At 36.1% G+C, this 18,657-nt stretch overlaps 1 protein-coding gene across 2 annotated transcripts; it reads left to right on the top strand.

The window, feature by feature from the left end:
- The first annotated feature begins 271 nt into the window (after positions 1–271).
- Positions 272–16,518, top strand: etaa1b (ETAA1 activator of ATR kinase b). 2 transcript variants are annotated; one of them, XM_060872039.1, is made up of 6 exons: positions 272–584; positions 1,069–1,197; positions 10,689–10,756; positions 10,835–10,941; positions 11,672–12,945; positions 13,526–16,518. In XM_060872039.1, exons 1-6 carry the CDS (start codon positions 419–421, stop codon positions 13,648–13,650), a joined length of 1,869 nt encoding a protein of 622 aa, XP_060728022.1. In that variant the 5' UTR covers positions 272–418; the 3' UTR covers positions 13,651–16,518. The 2 variants fall into 2 exon arrangements, with proteins under 2 accessions (XP_060728022.1, XP_060728023.1); XM_060872040.1 differs by lacking the exon at positions 272–584 and adding an exon at positions 906–928.
- Positions 16,519–18,657: the final 2,139 nt, after the last annotated feature.

Raw genomic sequence — 18,657 nt, 5'->3', positions numbered from 1 at the left:
GACCCTGGAGGTATGAGGCGAACGTGCTAACCACTAAGCCACCGTGCCCCCGCTTTTGCACATATTAAAGTAAAAAAGAATTTGTTCTTTATATATTTCGTGGGTCTCATTTATGACTGTACAAATTAGCTGATATATAAGAGTATACATACAAATTTTTAGCACAAAATGAATGACGTGATTGACATTACATCTCGTCTTTTCTCGCGAGTGGAGGCAAGGTTGGTGCGGACCAATCAGAGACGTGAAATTATACGAAGCGCTACTATCATGGCCGTGCGGTTGAGACTATGTTCATACTTCAACAACATTGGATGGTTTGTTATATAGTTAGTAAAAACGTAGAGAAAAATATTTAACTAAATGAAATAAATGCTTACTATTAAGGTTGTGCAGTGTATGTCTGCAGTTAATAAGCATGACAGACACGAATAAAACCAACAATACGCGAGCTACAGTAGATGCAACCAAAGAAATTCGGAGTCGAATCGAGTCTTCGGAGAAAAAATTCAAAACAAAAAGTAAATATTTACGAGAGCAAAAACTCTCTCCATCATTGAGCGCATCGCTGTATTGTGGAAAAGGTAGGCTAAAATGAGTATTTTGCACTTGGTTTTCTTTTAAATGTAGTTTAAAGTTAAAATGAAAAGTCTGCCAATGGCCTTACAACGCTGGCCATGACGGCGGCACCTAACACTCTTTTAAATGACGTGTGTGTGTGTGTGTGTGTGTGTGTGTGTGTGTGTGTGTGTGTGTGTGTGTGTGTGTGTGTGTGTGTGTGTGTGTGTGTGTGTGTGTGTGTGTGTGTGTGTGTGTGTGTGTGTGTGTGTCAGTGCTAGACCCGGATCGCCAAAAACCCAATTAAAATGTGTTTTACTTATTAACTCTTGGTGAAACTCTGCTGAAGGCCTTGCAATTTTATGATAAGGTTGTGTCATACAGTAAATGCCATGTCCTTTTAATGTTGATAGATAACGCAGGTGCTCTTCATAACACAATGTGTGCATTGTTTGAGTTGCAAAGTGTTTGAATCACAATTGACTGTTTCAGTACTCTTTTTAATAACAGATGTGGGAACCCCAAAACAAAGATCAAGGAGAAGATTTAATTGTTGCCCCAATGGTGACTCCCCAAGTGAAGCAGATGCTCTGCAGGACATCATCTGGGATCCTGCTTCACCACCTCAAATGAGGACTGGTGAGTAGAAATTGTTTACATTCGACCATTGATTTGTTTTGTTATTTAGAAATGTCTCTCTCTCTCTCTCTCTCTCTCTCTCTCTCTCTCTCTCTCTCCATATATATATATATATCACATGTGGTTGTTGTCAAAACACAAATAAACATGAAGTGAGGCTATTGGCCAACTGTAAGCAGGCCAGCACTTTAGATTTATTCAGCCAATCACTGACACCCATACGTGACAGCCCCCTACATTTGCGCACCTCCTTCTTTCAGTCTGTGTTGGGAACCATTCAATAGTACATCATCAGCAGATGGATTATGGGTATAATGTATTTGAACAAAGATCACTTGCTGTGCCATAATTTCCCCCAAAATGCATTTACAGAAAAAAATAAAAGCTGCTAGACTGCAAACACTATTTAATTAAAATACAAGTTATTGTTATTATTGTTATAATAATAACAATAATAACAATAACTTTTATTTTAATTAAATAGTGTTTAACTAGAATACAAGTTGTTGTTGTTATTATTATTATTATTATTATTATTATGACTCCTTTGAATTTGATAGATTTAATATATCCTGTGCTTTTCTTTTATTTTGATGTAGTTAATTTCAATCTGTGAGATCTTGACTCCTGCTCAATACTAGCTATAAATAGGGCCATACACTCATTTAAAAAAAATGCAGATACAGATTAAGTGCTTCAGTCACTCAAATGTAAGGGACAATAAAAATATGAAGAAAGAGTGTGGTCATGTGACTTGTAGCATGTAATCTTTGCATGGATGTTTGTACCAGAAGGGCTGTTTTGAAGTTATGTTAAACTGCTGCTTTCCTTGGAATTACACACACCGCTGTCATTACAGTTAATACCAAATATGTGAATAAGCCATAGTATATATGTATACAACGATCAGCAATAACATTAAATACATCTGCCCAATATTATGTAGGTCCCATTGTGCCTTTAAAACAGCCCTGGCCCATTGAGGTGTTGACTTCACAATGCTTCTTAAGGTTCACTATGCTTCTGGCACCAAGATCTTAGCAGCAGATCCTTTAAATCCTGTAAGATGCAAGGTGTGGTCCCCTAGAATTGGACTTGTTTGTCCAACACATCTTACAGATGCTCAATCAGCTTGTGGTCTGGGGAATTTGGTGTTTGTCAACCCTTTATCATGTTCCTCAAATCATTCCTGAGTACTTTTCAAAATGTGTCATTATATGTTAAGCCTCTAAATGAGGACTGTGCTATAAGGTAATACTGCTGCTATGAAGGTGTGTACTTGGTCTTCAGCAGTATGGGGGAAGTCGTGGCCTAATGGTTGGGGGTTCGAGTCTCGGGCCACGACTGGCCCCACGACTGAGGTACCCTTGAGCAAGGCACCGAAAAATGGCTGCCCACTGCTCCGGGTGTGTTCATGGTGTGTGTGTGTGTGTTCACTGCTGTGTGTGCGCACTTTGGATGGGTTAAACGCAGAGAACAAATTCTGAGTATGGGTCACAATACTTAGCCGTATGTCACGTCACTTTATTTAGGTGGTATGTGTCCAGCTAAGTAACTAGGAGATGCACTAGACCAGTCTGCACTGACATTTTCTACCCACCAAATTTTTTTAGAAATTTACAGTACAGTAGTTCATTTGTTGGATTGGGACAGAGTAGCCATTTCTCCTCCTGCACATCATTGAGTCTTGGGTGCCCATGACCCTGTTGCCATTTCACTGGTTTTCCTTCCTTGGACCAGTGTTGGTAGGTGCTGGTGTTGGTTGCCAGTGATTCTGAGTCTAATGACTGCTTGCTTTCCACCACCTGATCGGCCTTCTTGATGCACAGTTTGTATGCCGATATTGCTTCCAGACACAATTTGGATAATTTGGAACTCTCTAGTGTGAGATACAACAGAAAATAGGTGATGCAGGGGCGGCATTTTCCACGCTCCATAATAACCCATACTTGCGTCAGCTATACGGTCAGTACCTGAAACCTTTGGTAAAGTTTTGAAATGTTAGCTCGCAACTAATTCTGTTAAATATGTGCTGGCATCTGATTGGACAATGGCAGCTTTGTTTTTGAAAGCAATAATGTTATTAAAAATCCACACACTGCCATGTAGATTCATCATATGATATAAACTTTTTCTGTATATTGATTTAATGTTTTCAGGCATAAGTTACACTTTTTAAAGTACAGTACATTTGCATTGTAAAATGCTTGTTAATGGTTGATTGCTGTTAATGTATTTTATGTGATGCTTTTGTGTTACCTGTGGATGTTAGTATAATAATCAGGTTTGGTTCTCCATGTAAATGATCCAAAATAATTTCCTAGATGAAACTGTTAACAGACATAACCACTGGGTTGCCTGCATTCTTGTTTAGGGATGTATTGATACCATCAGATATTTTATTTTAGCTATATATAAACAGCTTCCTTAATAAATGGGGTAGTTTCACTACATTTTAAACATTCCATTGTACATTGTGATCGCAGTTCATCTCATGTTCAATTCAGTGTTTAAGATTAAGGTTGCAAATTCCCAGAATTTTTTACGGCTGGAAACTTTCCATGGGAATTAATGGTAATATATAGGAATTAATGGGATTAAATGAGAATTTATAAAATTGCAGGTTAGCCTATAACAGGGAACTTAAATGCAGTTAATTTTTTTTTATTATTATTTATTTTTTTTGCAGATCTTGGTTAAAACAGCTACAGTAGCTATACTGCAATTTCATTTGAATTTCTACTCTGCACATAAGGTCATACATAACATAACACAGATCATTTCTTGAATCCTGCACACAAAATAATGTCAAAAAATATCCATCTTTGTGAGTATTTACATATTACAAAAAGTTATATTTAAAACTTCCTTGTGCTTTGTGTAAGCTATTGTGCTGTGCAACAAAATGATACCATTTTAAATACAAATACACTGACTAAGCAGACATTTTGGCTAAATAATATAAAATTGTCTAAAAAGACTATCCCCCACATCAATCCCTTTACTCAGCCATTACACAAGTCTTCCCATGATCCTTCAGAAATCATTCTAATATGCTGATTTCTAATCTGTTTTAGAGTAATGGTGCTCCTCATAATTTTTATAACCTGTTATAATTTTTTCAGTATTCTTTGCTTGATAAAATTTAAGTTTTAAAAATGTAATATTTCACAAAATTATTGATTTTCTTTATTATGATCAAATAAATCAGGCTTAATAAGCAGAAGATACTTTCTTTCTAAAACATAAATTGTAATTTGTCTAAAATTTTGATTGAACTATTGTATATACTAGGTTAAAGTTTGTTTTAGCAAGCATGCTGATTGAGGAGTATTTATTCATCTAGCCTATTTCTATTCATTTGCATCAATTGAAAAATATTTTTTATTCCAAAATATTTAATAATTATATCTGTGCGTTTATATATTTGTGCAAGCTTTTTAACCAATCTTATTCTATGGAAGTATGCCACGCATGTGTGTATACATTTCACCTCAGCCAGTGTTATCAAAATGTCATTTGTTTTTAAAAATCTGTATTAGATTGCATGTATGTCAGCTTGTATAGAAAAACAAAATGTTTATATTTATGCTTTTATATGATACAGTTTATATAAATTTCCAGACATTTCTAATTAATTCCCATAAATTCCCTTAAATTCCCTGTAAGTTTCCAACTTGGATTATTTCCAAAATTCCCCAGATGAAGTTCTCATGTTAAGTTTCTGGAAATTTAATGGAAATTTATTTTTTTTTTATTCGGGAAAATGTTCCAATATTATATATCAGTGAGAGGCAAAAGTATGTTAAACTCTAGAATTGGTATTTAATTTCAAGGTAAAATTAGAGTCCATCTGATTTGTCAATGGGTTAACAAATATGTCTATATCAAATGCTCATGTCTGATGTTCATGATGCGAGTTTGTGGAAGTGAATTACGGAACATTTTTGAGAACTTAAGAAAAGGAGTTATTGTTGCTCATTGGGCTGGAAAATCATCTCTAAAGAGTTTGGGCTCCAAAAATAAAAAGAAAGACATGTAATAGTTTGTTGGGTTAGAAAGGCGCCCATGGTAACTTGTAAGCAACTAAAGGTTTTTTTACTTGGTCTAATGTTAATGTTTATGAGTCTGCCATAAGGTGAACTCTGAGCAACCTCGGTGTGCAGAGTTGCAAGGAAAAAGCCACTAATCTCAAAAATGTACATTGCTGCCCATGAAGATTGCTAAGGATCATGTGTACAAGTGAGAGGACTATTGGAAAAGTAATTTTGTGGAGGCATGAGACCAAAATATAACTTTTCGGTTTATAATGAGATGTGTTATTTTTGGAGAAAGGAAAATGCTGACGTGCATTTATTATTTATTTATTTTTATAATATATATTTATTAATATATATTTATTTTATTTATTATGTTTATTTATAAATTTATTTATTTATTATGGTTAACACTATCCTGAGTATTTTGCTCACAAAATATGTTTTAATACAACAAAAGACTTTATTCCTTTATAAGTAACACTTGCATACCTTCAAATTCATGCAGTTATCTACTATGGCAATAACAGAATGTTTAAAAAAAATCAAGCAGATACAGGTCAAGAGCTTCAGGTAATGTTCAGAATAAAGAAAAAATGTGACCTCTGGGACCATGACCTGTTGGTACCAAAAGGACTGGTTTGAGTATTTCATAAACTGCTTATCCCCTGGTAATTTTTTGCTTACACAACTGTCGCTAGATTTTACACTTAAAAAAACAAACAAACAAACAAAAAAAAAAACCGTGTGAGCAGGAGCAGAAACACCTTGTTTATAAGAAAGGTCTAACTAACTCAAATAATCCCTATTTGCAACCATGGTAACATAAACGCATATCAGCATGCACAAAACATCAAACCTTGAGTTGGATAGGCTACAATAGCGGAAGACCACATTGGGTTCTGCTCTGGTTTGTCAAGAACACAAATCTGAGACTATCAGTGGGCACAGCTTGGATATTAACAACCTGAAGATATCCTTCTTTTTACTCTCAATAAGCAACTTGTTGACAAAAAGCTGTTCGTTTTCAGTAAAAAACACATTTTAGAGCATTTATGTTTCACATATTATTAGTAAAGAAGTCATATATTGTGTGTACTTTCCCCATATTTTAAGAGTCGGTATATACTACATATGCAAAGTATACAGACATCTAACTAATCTTGCGTGCTTTTTAAACATCCAATTCCTTATTTAATACCACTATTGTTGATATAATTTTCTCCTATGTTCTGGGAAGAATGGAGGACTGTCCTGTAGATTTTGTAACAAGGTTGTAAAGATTTGCCCATTCAGCCACAAGTTTGTAACAGATCAGGCAATGATGTTGATCGAGAAGGCCTGCAGAACTATATGCAGGGAATGCTACCTTTTACAAACACATTGTTACGACCGTTTTGTATGTGGTCTAGGGTAAGGAGTAACAATTATGGCTGTGGTGTTCTTTTCTGGGTGTAGTAGGGCAAAGAAATGCAGGGACAAGAAATAACCGTGAAATGTGGTTTATTGTCCAGGTGAAAAAAAAGAGGTAACGGGACAACTCTAACAAAACTATAAAAATGTTAAACCAAGAGAAAATGAGACGGTAGTGACACCAAAGTAAATAAAGAAAAATAACAAAACCAGTACTAAATATTTAACCCTCTAACCTAACTAATGAAAATAAACCAGAAAAGGTCTTCAGTGCAGAGCTGAATTAGCTCTGTCGAATTAGCATACACCCTGAGTAACGTGGCAACAACAGCAAAAGGCAAAGCAGAAGCAGTCTCCCGTCGCTTCTTTTCCTGACGCTTTTGTACCTACCGGCTGAAGTTCATTGCCAGTGGATACAGCCGAAGGATGCTTGACATCTCCCCGAGCCAGTCAGTAATCCCGGAAGTGTCTAATAGAGCGAGAGATAAGAGCGAGCGAGAAAGAGAGACAAAAACACAGGCACTCCCACAAAACACTTTTAGGGTCGCGACACACACCTTGTATAATTGTTTGCTTTTTTGTGGCAACAGTTGCTAAAGTCTCACATGCTGTTCTACTCATAATTGCAGGGGAAAGGGGTTTAGGGGTGAAAACTATACTTTTTTATTGGAAAGCCAATTCTTTTGTTTTTGTTATACACTAAAGAAAGTTAGGTTTGATATAAATGATAAATGAAACAATTGTTCAGTTTTTCAGATTTTCTGAGACACAGCTACTGGCAGTTGAGGATGTGATCTGACCAGCTATAATATTGGGGCCTGGAAAATCATCAGGGACCTTACCCATCCCGCACATCACATTTTCAAATTGCTCCTCACCGGCAGGTGATCATGGACAATCCATTCACACAAAAAATTTTAAAACAGCTTTTTTTTAGCAGAGCTGTACAACAGCTGAACACTGCCTGATTATAGATGACATATTATTATATATGTTATTATAGCTGACATATACATTATAGCTGATTATAGCTTCAGCAGCTATGATGCAAACATAGAATAATCATGATTAGCAAATAAGGTTTCTAACCAGTTGTGGAAATCTTGCCATGAAGGACTGAGGCTGTTCTGAGAGCAAACAGAGGATTAGCATGATGTTACTAAGAAATTTGCTGATGTACATGTAATTGGGTATACTCTGATTGATTGGCTTTTACTCAGCTCATCCGAGTACTTTGCAAAGAAAAGGCAGCATGTAGCTTTTTCCTGGTTACATAGTCTTGGATAGACAGGCTATTTAAAGACACTAGGAGATTAGATTTTATTATTAGATTTATTAATAATATATTTATTATTAGATTTTTTATGTATTATATATATATATATAATAAATCATAATATAAATAATTATATATATATATATATATATATATATATATATATATATATATATATATATATATATATATATATATATATATATATTAATGAGTTGGGTTTTACCTCTAACCTACTTCGTATGAATGGGAAAATAATTTAATTGTATAGATATAATCAAGGCCTAACTGGCTGAACAAACTACCAAGAGTTCACCTTGAAAGTAGTGGAAAGGCAATGCAAATACTTTTCATTTTGTTAATATATATTATTGTATTAAATAACTTGGAACTTTTGGTAGCAGACCTCCCATTGTAAGTGGCCATAAATTTAGGATCAGGTCAGTCTTTAAATAAATAATTATATTTGGTTGAATATCTCTTGATTACAGTAACTGCATCAGGGTGGCAACAGGGTGAATTGCAATACTTTCTCCCTTGCCCTTGGAAGTTGTTGGTGAGGTCACTGACTGTTTTTAAGTGTTTCTTCACAGCGTTCACAATCTTTGTCATGTACCTCTGTTGTGTTTCTTGACCATCCTGTTTGATGTGTGGTTGTTAATACAGCAGTACCCCCAACATCCTCCCTTGTTTAGATATTATATTTTGTCATACTGACTATGCCCAATGCTTTGATTTGATTTTTTCTTTTTTCTAAGCTTCAAAATGGTGTGATTTTCTTCCATAGCTTTTCTGTTGGTTTATCCTTTTTAGCAATAAATGTTATCTTCACAAGCTAAACCCAGGCTCTTATAGGGCACATCTGGGTAACAAGTAACATCTGCCAGTCGCATATTCCAATATTTTGGATTAGGGGAGAAATGATTCCTCGAGTAGTTCGAGTAACTCGATTACAAAAATTATCCGAGGCAAATTCCTCTGCCTCAAAGCCTCTTTTAATTTATTTTAAAGCTCACGTCACGTTCTTGTGCAATTATTGTGTGACAATGCGCTTACGTCAAAGTGGAAGGAGACACGAGGAGTTAGCGGTCTTTTGAGTTGAGGGCGTGTGCTAGTGTGGGCTGCAAAATGGAAGGGCTCGATAACTATGTCAATGAGCATAGAGAAGAAACAAACAGGAGAAAATGACAGAAAATGTCCAAAGGAAACATTGCTTTAAAGCGCAGGGCAAGCCTCAGTTCTGAGCATGTTGATATGCTTACCTTTCTTCATTGTAATCACATGTTCCTTTAAAGACTTTTAAAGCACACACATGTAGAGAGAGAGAGAGAGAGATTTATATTCTGATTTATATATGTATATATATATATATATATATATATGCTTAAAGCACTCTGTGTGAAACATGCACACCAAGTAAATACCACAATTAAATACCACAAAGCATTCCAAGAAGACAGTAAAGGTTTATGTTATGCCTGAGCTGTAGATTTAGAATCTTTTAGTCCTGAAAGTTAAGTTGCATGACTTAAAGGCAGCATTTTTGTATTATTATTTATTTTAATGTATACCTTAGTTTTGATACTTTAAAAAAGTAATTTGAAAGTAATTTATTTTTTTGTTTTTGCATCTCAGAAAAGGGTTCATTTAAAACCCAGAATATCTGGCACTTAAATGTACTTAATTCTTCTGTCAACTTTGTCATTGTTCACAGTACAAGTACAGACAGAGAAACAATGGGTAATATCTAAATGTTTATTTTTGATAGAAAATATTGTTGTATGCATTGCATACTATGCATTTAAAAAATAAAAGTTCATTTCAGTCAGGACCACTTTATCAAATGAGAATTTATTAGATGATATGCATACAGTTAGTGTTGGCGGTATGGTTCTGTTCTGGGCAAAGATCCACGCGCCCGTCCGTGCGCATACATAGACAGAGCGGGGAGAGCAGCAACTAGAAAATAAAATAGACCCCCGTATAACAGCAGAACCATTAATCATGCATAGTATTAAATATGCCTGCTTACATGTTTTGAAAATTAAATAAATAAATAGAGAGGGAGAGAGAGAAGAAAAAACGAATGCATGATGAAGAATTATAATGTAAACTGGTACACGAACAACGGGTTCCAGCTAGGTGGAGTCGGGGTTGGAGGAGGGAGTTTAAATCGTGGCAGCAGCGATACGCTAGAAAGTGGCTCAATGAATGGGAATTTAAAGGGTCGGATAATATGGAAGTTGTAACCGGATTGGTGCGTGTCATGAACAGCTGATTATCAGCTGATGCATGCTTGATGACATGGCCTGCCTGAACTAACGCAATGCTTGATTTTTCTAAAAAAGCAAACCAATTAGTTGTTCATTTTAAGAGACCTGTCTTATTTTCTCTTGTATATTTAATATTGTTCTTTAATTAAGCAAAAATACATTTTATCCGATTACTCGATTTATCGATGAAATTTTCAGTAGAATACTCGATTAATAAAATATTCGATAGTTACATCCCAATTTTGGATCACTTGATAAATTAAGGTGTACAAACAAGGGATGTCATGCAATCTTATTCTGAAATTTCATTTTATGTGGTCCTTTCCACCCAACTCTGGAAATGTGTTATTTGCAGCAACCACAATAACATGCACATAGGTAGCTTGGGTACATTGCCTTCATGGGAGTGACTTTACATGCTAACCATGCTGGTTTTGATACTGCACATGTTTTGCTAGTACATGTTTGTTGTGCTCTGAATATTCACAACAGGAAAAGCAGCTGGAGAAAGTGTCAGAGTTGTGGAAATATCTGAGATTGTCAACAGAATTGCCCCAAATGTAAGTAAAAACTTATCATTTAAAATGAATTTTGCAGTGTCTCTTCCATTTTGTCTGCTACATTGTTTGATGTCAAAGGAAGAGAAGCCAGTGGATAAAGATTCAGTGCTTCACTGGATTGGAGATTCTGCTATCCCCTGCACTCCTGAGATTCAGCAACCCAGAGTTCGGCGGTTCTCAGCACGGTCAGTATAATTTAGGTGTCTTTCAGATTAAATGATCTATAACTTGATAGCTGTATATGCTAAGTTACAAAAATTTTGCAGTTAAACAAAACAGTTAATTTTATTACTGAGCCAATACAGTTCCGCACAGGTCCATTTTTGATGCAACTCTTTGTTGTGTATATGGCTTACACCATAGGTCTTTTGTCTGAAGCCATTTCTTGTCATGCTATAGGAGTGCATGTCTTCGACTTTCTAGAACTGTGGGGCCGCTAGAAAACACTAGTTGTTACCTCTAACATCTTTAGCTTGACTGTGTGTAGAAAGGTTTGTCACTCCATCAATGCATGTAGCAATTCTTATGTTGAGACCTCCGTCTAAGCTTTGAATCAGAAGTATTTCCAGTGTTTTAATTCTTAATTCTCTCACTCACTCACTCACTCACTCACTCACTCACTCACACTCTCTCTCTCTTTCTCTCACACTCTTTCTCTCACACTCTCTCTCACACATACACATGAATCATTTATACAATCATACATCGTTTATTGATTTTTAAGAACAATATTGGTATTTAACCAGTTTTGGCTTAAAGCTCTAGGCTTGTGAATAAGTAAGGCTGTTTTCGAGACAGTTGGTCTGATTTTCTGATTATGATCACTTTTAATTCTCCTGGTATTTTTTTTTAATATATTTATGGAAATTTGTGTTCTTGTAGTGACTGATTTACCAAACTTATTCTTTTGTCAAGCCGGCAATGTAACAATGTTGAGGACCTGATGAAACTCGCTAAGCAGTTTGACCTAAACATGACTCGCCAACACAAAGACACTCTTAAGAGGCTACAAAATAGTGATGGTCTAAATTGTAAAGACTTGCACAAGCTCAACAAACTCACTGCCACCCACCCAGAATCAAAGAGTATTAGTGCTTCAATTGGAGAAGCCAAGGGACTTGGCCATGAGGAGGAGCTGCATGCTCTGTTTGATGGGCCAACTCAGCAGTTGAGCGGGAGATTAAGCCCTTTATCCGCTAATTATTCACAGGAGAGCAGGACTGAAAAAACAGCTACTCATGAAATGAGACCAACCACTTCAAACAGCAAGGATCTTCCTGAAGATGCTCAGGTGTCAAAAACAGATTTTGATGATGATTGGGAGAATGATGATCTTCTGAGTGACTTTGTGCTGGAGGTGACTCCGAACCCTCTTTTAAGCTCTTGTATGGGAAAACCTACTAGTCATATATGGTCTGCTGGTTACAAAAAATGTGAACCCATGACACCAGCCAGTTCCTCTGGAGCAAGCAGCAGAGCTCACCAGATTACCAGCCATTACACAAGGAATTTATCAGAAACTAGTTCTTTTAGGTCAGATGGTCCTCTCCGGTCTGGTGCAATTACTCAACTTTCAAAAACCACCCCTGATTTGGTGAACACAGATTCAGGATATCAGATAGCACACACACAGGGTGGAAAGCAGAAGACATTTATGACCACTGTTGGCCCAGAAGCAAAAGATATAGCCAGTTCATCTGGAACCACAGTGAAAGACATAGACCCTCTTTGGTGTGATAGAGATGATGATGATGATGATGATGATCTGCTTTGTCAGGCCTGTGATGACCTGGAGCGAATCGCAGACGTTAAAGAGAAGCAAAGAGACAGGAATTCAACCAAGGCCACATATTCTTCACTTGAAGTACCTTCATCCACCATCACTACTATTTCTTCAAGCATGAGAAGAAACCTTAGAACTGTTCAACTTCAGCATCCCACAGAACATAGACAGCCAGTGTGTGCTTTTGCACGTTCACATTCAATACCGGGTGCTTCAGGTATTCATGGAAACAAGCAAAGCTTTTCTGAATCAGCAAGTGACTTACAAGTAAACCACTATTCTCAGAAAAGCAAACAGCAGTACCCTTTTACTCAGCTGATGCATGCTACAGGACCACTTGGAGAAAGCACCTACAATTCCACTTTCAAGAGGCATCAGTCTGACCCAGGGACATTGAGGAACAAAGGTAATCTTTCTACAGAAAAAACTTTACTGTCGATTATTGAAATACACTGACCGTCCAAATCATTCAGATGCAGTTTTAGAGCTTTTTCTCTTGTTCATATCAAACACCAGATTGGGAAAAAATGTGATCTCTCAGACTTGAAACCTTTGATGATTGTTGGTAAAAGATTGGCTGGTTTCGAGTATTTTCTGCTTAGCTTCTAAGAATTTCACACTCAACAGTTGCTACTGTTTAAACATTAGTAGCTTGTGTACATTATATGAGACTCTTGAGTTGTATCTGAATTATTATTTTTTTTCACTGGACTACCACTCGATTGGCTGATTTAGATAACTGCTTGTGTGGAGGTGGTCATAATAAAGTAGACTGAGTGTAAATACGTACTATTATTCATCCTGTCCCTGATCATACCTGATTGTTCTGTACATTATTGACCTAGAAGAATCTGGGAATTTGCTGTTAATTTTTTGGTTTTATATTTTTGATTCTCTGTTTATATACATATAAAAAGAAGTGCCATATGCTGAGAAGCAAGAAAAATAAGCAAGCTATTGTGTGTTTTTTCTGCTTGCTTCCGTAGTGTTCATCACAGCACAGCCAGCAGTGATTTGCTCTGCTGCTGAGATTGAAAAGAAGAAGCAGGAAGCTATAGCAAGAAGGAGATTGCGACTGCAAGCCACTCTGAAGCCTGCTGCTCCCATATAACCCACCACAGAGGAGCTTAAATTCTTAAATTAAGTGCTGTTTGCCCTCTGATATCAAATGAATGTTTTGGTCTCTGATTCTGTGTTAAAAAACAAAAAGTCCTTTTTCTTTTTCACTTTCATCTAGCTGTTTCACTTAATCCAGTATAAGGTGCTAATTTATGTCGAAACACTAAACAAACTATTTTTTTGGTTATTTGTTTAGTGTTAGAAAATGTTCTCTAATTTCTAACCCAAATATCTTCTAACAAACGGAAACAAAGTAACAGTTCTTAATCATTAAGAAATACCTTGTAGAGGAATTTCTTCTCTATAATTGTACACTCTGGTTCCACCTTTAGTCACAGCACAACCCTATGTCTGTTCTTGTGATCTGTGTATTAAACTTTTCTTGTTTCTGTTGTCTTTTTTGTTTTCCATCACTTAGCGGTGGCTGTTTACTCTGTGGTTTGTCTGTGCAAACGATTGTCATGATAAAGCATAGATAATTTTTTTGATTTGTGTTCTTGGGAAAGGCAAACCTTTCCAGTTCATATAAGAGACTTTCCAAGCTCAGAGTAGGTTGATTACAAGCTGTGAGAACCTGTGAAATTGCCGTTCCAATTGGATTAAAATGTTTTTAATCCAATTTTCTTTTTTTTTTTATTTCTGAACTGTCCTATTTTGGTAACCAAACTTCCTTTCAATTTAAGTTTTTAGAACACATACAGTATTGCAGTATGTTCTTATTTTTCCAGACTTTAAGAACATCCCACATGCTCTACATTGATGATTGTTATATTTTATGACAATTCATCAATGTTCTGTAACTCTACCATTTTGTGTTTAATGGTATTAAAATGTCACATTTTTTTTGCACATTAAATGAAAAGCCTCTGTCTTCAGCACACCTGGTGCCTTGTACATGCTACAATGTTTTTCATTGTTTCCCCAGGGGATTGTCGGTGTATCGCTCAGATCTGGATCCTTGCCATTTTCAGTTGTTGAATACACAGATGTGTGCGCCCCTGTGCTCCTGGGTTTATGCTCTCTAAGTCAAGGCTTGCATGCACTGAATTCTCTCCTGCTCCTTCTTATTGACTGTAAATCAGTTTCACAGTAATTCGGCATGGGGATGAAGGTTTTTTTAATTACTGTGATTATGGTTATGATGATTACTCCAATTTATTCCAAGCAGAAACAGGTGTTGAGTTGCTACAATATACTAGTTGTTGAAGGATTTTCAGTTATGTGGTATAATCAGACTGCCAGAAGACAATGTAATGAATTCTTCAAAATCTTTTTCCCCCTTGAAAACCAGAGAGCAATTACTGATTATTGCGATGGACTGGTGCCATACCAAGTCAGCTTTGTGCCACTGGGGCGATCACCTATGGAAGAAACGTACTCTAACTGTAGTGATTAAGGCAAATTACTATATGTTGCTGTAAGAGATAATTTGTTTTATTGTTATTGAGGTGTAAGCTTAATGTTTTTGGTTAATGTAAATGTTCTAACAAAAACAAGTGGACCTTACTTTAAAAACCAAGCCGGGGTTGATTTTAAAAATTGCTGGCAAATATTAATCATTTATTACTCCTAAAAAATTAAACCTTTTAAATGAAAATCCAATCTATATCTCTCATCCTATATGGTTGAACAATATCTCACAAAACTCCCATTACTGCATTAAACCATGCTTCAGCAATACCTGCTGCAGGTTATTGCCCAGACATGACTAATACAGAAAGCAGTCAGGTGAGGGTCAGAGGGGGCTGAAGTTGTCATCATGTTAAATGAACTGTGAATATTTTCACAGTGTGTGTCATTAGCATCTTAGATTTGTTTCAACAAGGCTTACATGAGGGCTCTGTGCATAGGCCCCCAGGTATGAACAGGCAAATGCGCGCACACAGCTTGAGTGTGTGTGCTGAGGAATGTTCTAATGAAAAAAACATGCTCAAGTATGTTCCTAATTATCCCATGTACATTGGAATAATGTGCAACTATTATATAATTTTAAGTTAATGTGTCTGTTAATTCATCTTTCTTGTTTGTAAAGCAACAAGCAGTAGCAGAGTAATTAGTAATTGATACTCTGTTTTGCTTCCTACAGGATATGTATTTCTGATGTATTTTGTTTTGTCTTTTTAGTGGTGTGTATGTACTAGCTTTTGGCTTATCTCAGCTGTAATCTTTGTACTTCTGTTTTGCACTGTTAATTCAGCTCTGGTTGGTATGCTTATATAAACCAATAGACTAAACTTTTTTTTTTTTTTTTTTAAGAATTGCAGTGAACTTTTTCCAATAACTCTCCAGTTACATTCCTCGTGTTTATATCTGCCAACCCCTTCTTGCTACAATGGCTATGCCCCACCCACTTTTGTATCACATAATATAGTGGTGGGGGACTGTAATGGTGTGCTGACAGATTTAGGATGAGGTACATTTGTAAGAGCAAGTTTATGAAACCCTTGGAATTATCAGGTTTTTCTGCAAGACCAATGCTTTGATTAAATATTAATGTAAATCATAAAGGTATGATTATAAAACACTTACATAAAATGTTACCTTTCCATAACTTTTATTTATACAGATGACCTAAAGACTTAAGGTCATTTATGGAAAAAGTCCAGCAGTCAATGTGACTTAATTCCAAAACATTTAAGGAAGGCCAGTAGTAGAGTAGTAGAGCGCTTCTTTATTTGTTGCAAAACTGTAAAGCAGCATGGGATTATAAACTCAGCTGTCAACTCTCTCTAGATTGCTCTCTTACACTCTCTCTCTTGCACACTCTCACAATGTGGCCTGGGACCCCACAGAGTATAGTAAATATAGTACTTTCTTTGCCCTGCTCTCATTAAAGTCTAATAAAACCTTAAAAATATAATTTTTCCATGTTCAGAGTTTTGTGCTTGTTAAGATGTTTTTAAGGTGCATAGAAGGAATGGAATTGCTTCTAAAGTGATTTGCATACTATTATTTTTTAATATTGTTTGTTGCCCCTTTTAGCATCGATGATTACATGCAGTCTTTTGTAATAATTGTGCACAAGGTCCTTAATTATTTCAGGTGGTATAGCTTACCATTCAACTTGGAAAAATGCCTCCAGTTCTTTTGGTTGTCTTGCACAAACTACACATTTGAGATCTCCCCAAAGTCTGTTATGGTCTGTTATGTAGAAATTGGAGAGTCAGCCTTGCCTTTGTACTTTGGATCATTTTCCTGTGCCAAATTGTATGTGTATGTTTAAAAAAGAGCAGTAAAAATTGATAATAGTCACACACGTTTTACTGGTTTAATTGATGAAAGGCAGGATGGTGTTAGAATACTTGGTTTGATTGTGTGTCTGTGTGAGAGGGAGATGTGATCAATTTTTACTGCTCTTGGCACTTTGTGAGTTGTTTTCCTACCTGGATATGGCTAATTAATCCTGGCAGGGGAGAGAAGTAGAGCAGTTTGTATATGGAGATTAGATTGGCACTGAAGTAGAGAGAAGAGTAAAGTAGAGGCTGGGCTCCAGGCTGTGATGACTGCAGCACACAGCTCAGAAAGAGAGAGAGACATATGATCTGATCTGGATTGTGGCCTTACAGGCAAACTGGGAGTCCCCAATCAAATTACACAAGCAAAAAATGTAGCATCAAACAAACAAAGGGGTTTGAAAATGTAAATGTATGCTAGTTTAATTAGAAACTTTTTAAATCACCTGATAGTGATCTGGACAGCTTAGAACATGAGATTTAATTTTGGAGGAAGTTTTGAAAGCTTTTGAGAGCACACTGTAAACATTCAGCATATAACCGTTAATATTTTGGATGCACACATATGCTGGAGTCCACAGGGTCAATTTTCATCTAGAGTTTTCTGTGATGTCCCAGACAGTAAGACAGCATTTTTGAGAGTCAATATCACAAAACATTTCAATACCTAATTTTATTATTCAAGTAGTAATTAATATCCTGCAGTACCAATGTCCATCATCTCTGCCACTCACAAATGGAGAAAATTAATGAAAGAGAGACCTGAAATGTTTTTTCTAGCGATAATGTAGTTACAATATATATATTTTGATCATTTATAATGCCATTCTGTTAGGTATGATTTAAAATGTTTTATGGGGCATTACTAAACACTTTGTTGCTTCAGAAAAATTACTTGTGAACATATTTCTTGTTCAACAGATGGCAAAGGGGATATAAGGTGATGGCACATATTTTTATATTTTGCTGCAACTCAGTATACTATTTCTATTTATATTACTCTCATGATTTAGACTGGAGTACTTGACCACCTCTCTTACCTAAGATTTATGTAACATATCCTTTGAAAAGTCTTCTTTTATTTAACATAGCAAATCATCTCAGCTGTCAAATATACCAAGCAAGACTCCTGTAGTCATGTGAGCACTTTCAATCACTCACATGGTGGTGTCTATTCACATACATCTGCATCTGCACACGTACAAGATTACTAAATACAAACTTAGCTCTTTTGTATTTGTATATGACATACTATTGTTATGCTTAAGCTAATGAATAACGTTTTAATTGGCTGTTAAGGAAATGACAGGGACTTTTAATTGACAGCTGTGAAGGACAGTGTCTGCAAATCACTGGGCTTGTTTGTGCAGTCTGTCAGGAGTCTTACTGTATGATGTAAACAATGGCTGATCATTCGGGTGAAAAAAAAAGAGGGCATGGGGGAGAATAAAAGATAGAGAGACTGTGACAGCTCATGATTGAAGATTGGCCATCACACTTGGCCTGACACACCATTCACAATACAGCATTTACAACAAAGTCACTAGTGTGTCATCGTCCTACACCCCAAGACATACACAATCAATACAAGGCAGCCCAGGGCCACAAATCACATTCCACATTATCCTTTTGGCATCTTACATGTATATTGTAAATTAACTGTTGATACGCCTACCAAAGGTTATGTAAGTATTCTATCACTTTTACATGCACAAATACAAAAAAATCTATAAAAAGTAAAAAGATGTAACAATGAGTGCAATATC

Source organism: Tachysurus vachellii, chromosome 6 (genome assembly GCF_030014155.1).
Source record: "Tachysurus vachellii isolate PV-2020 chromosome 6, HZAU_Pvac_v1, whole genome shotgun sequence".
Classification (NCBI taxonomy): domain Eukaryota; kingdom Metazoa; phylum Chordata; class Actinopteri; order Siluriformes; family Bagridae; genus Tachysurus; species Tachysurus vachellii.
The sequence above is the reverse complement of the archived record's forward strand: the minus strand, read 5'-3'. Positions and strand labels throughout refer to the sequence as shown.

Bases quoted from the DNA above. Each gene is read 5' to 3' on its own strand.
- etaa1b (XM_060872039.1), top strand. From the start codon at position 419: ATGACAGACACGAATAAAACCAACAATACGCGAGCTACAGTAGATGCA. The intron at 585-1,068 runs GTAGGCTAAAAT...TTTTAATAACAG, and splicing joins ATCGCTGTATTGTGGAAAAG to ATGTGGGAACCCCAAAACAA. The intron at 10,757-10,834 runs GTAAGTAAAAAC...TTGATGTCAAAG, and splicing joins TCAACAGAATTGCCCCAAAT to GAAGAGAAGCCAGTGGATAA.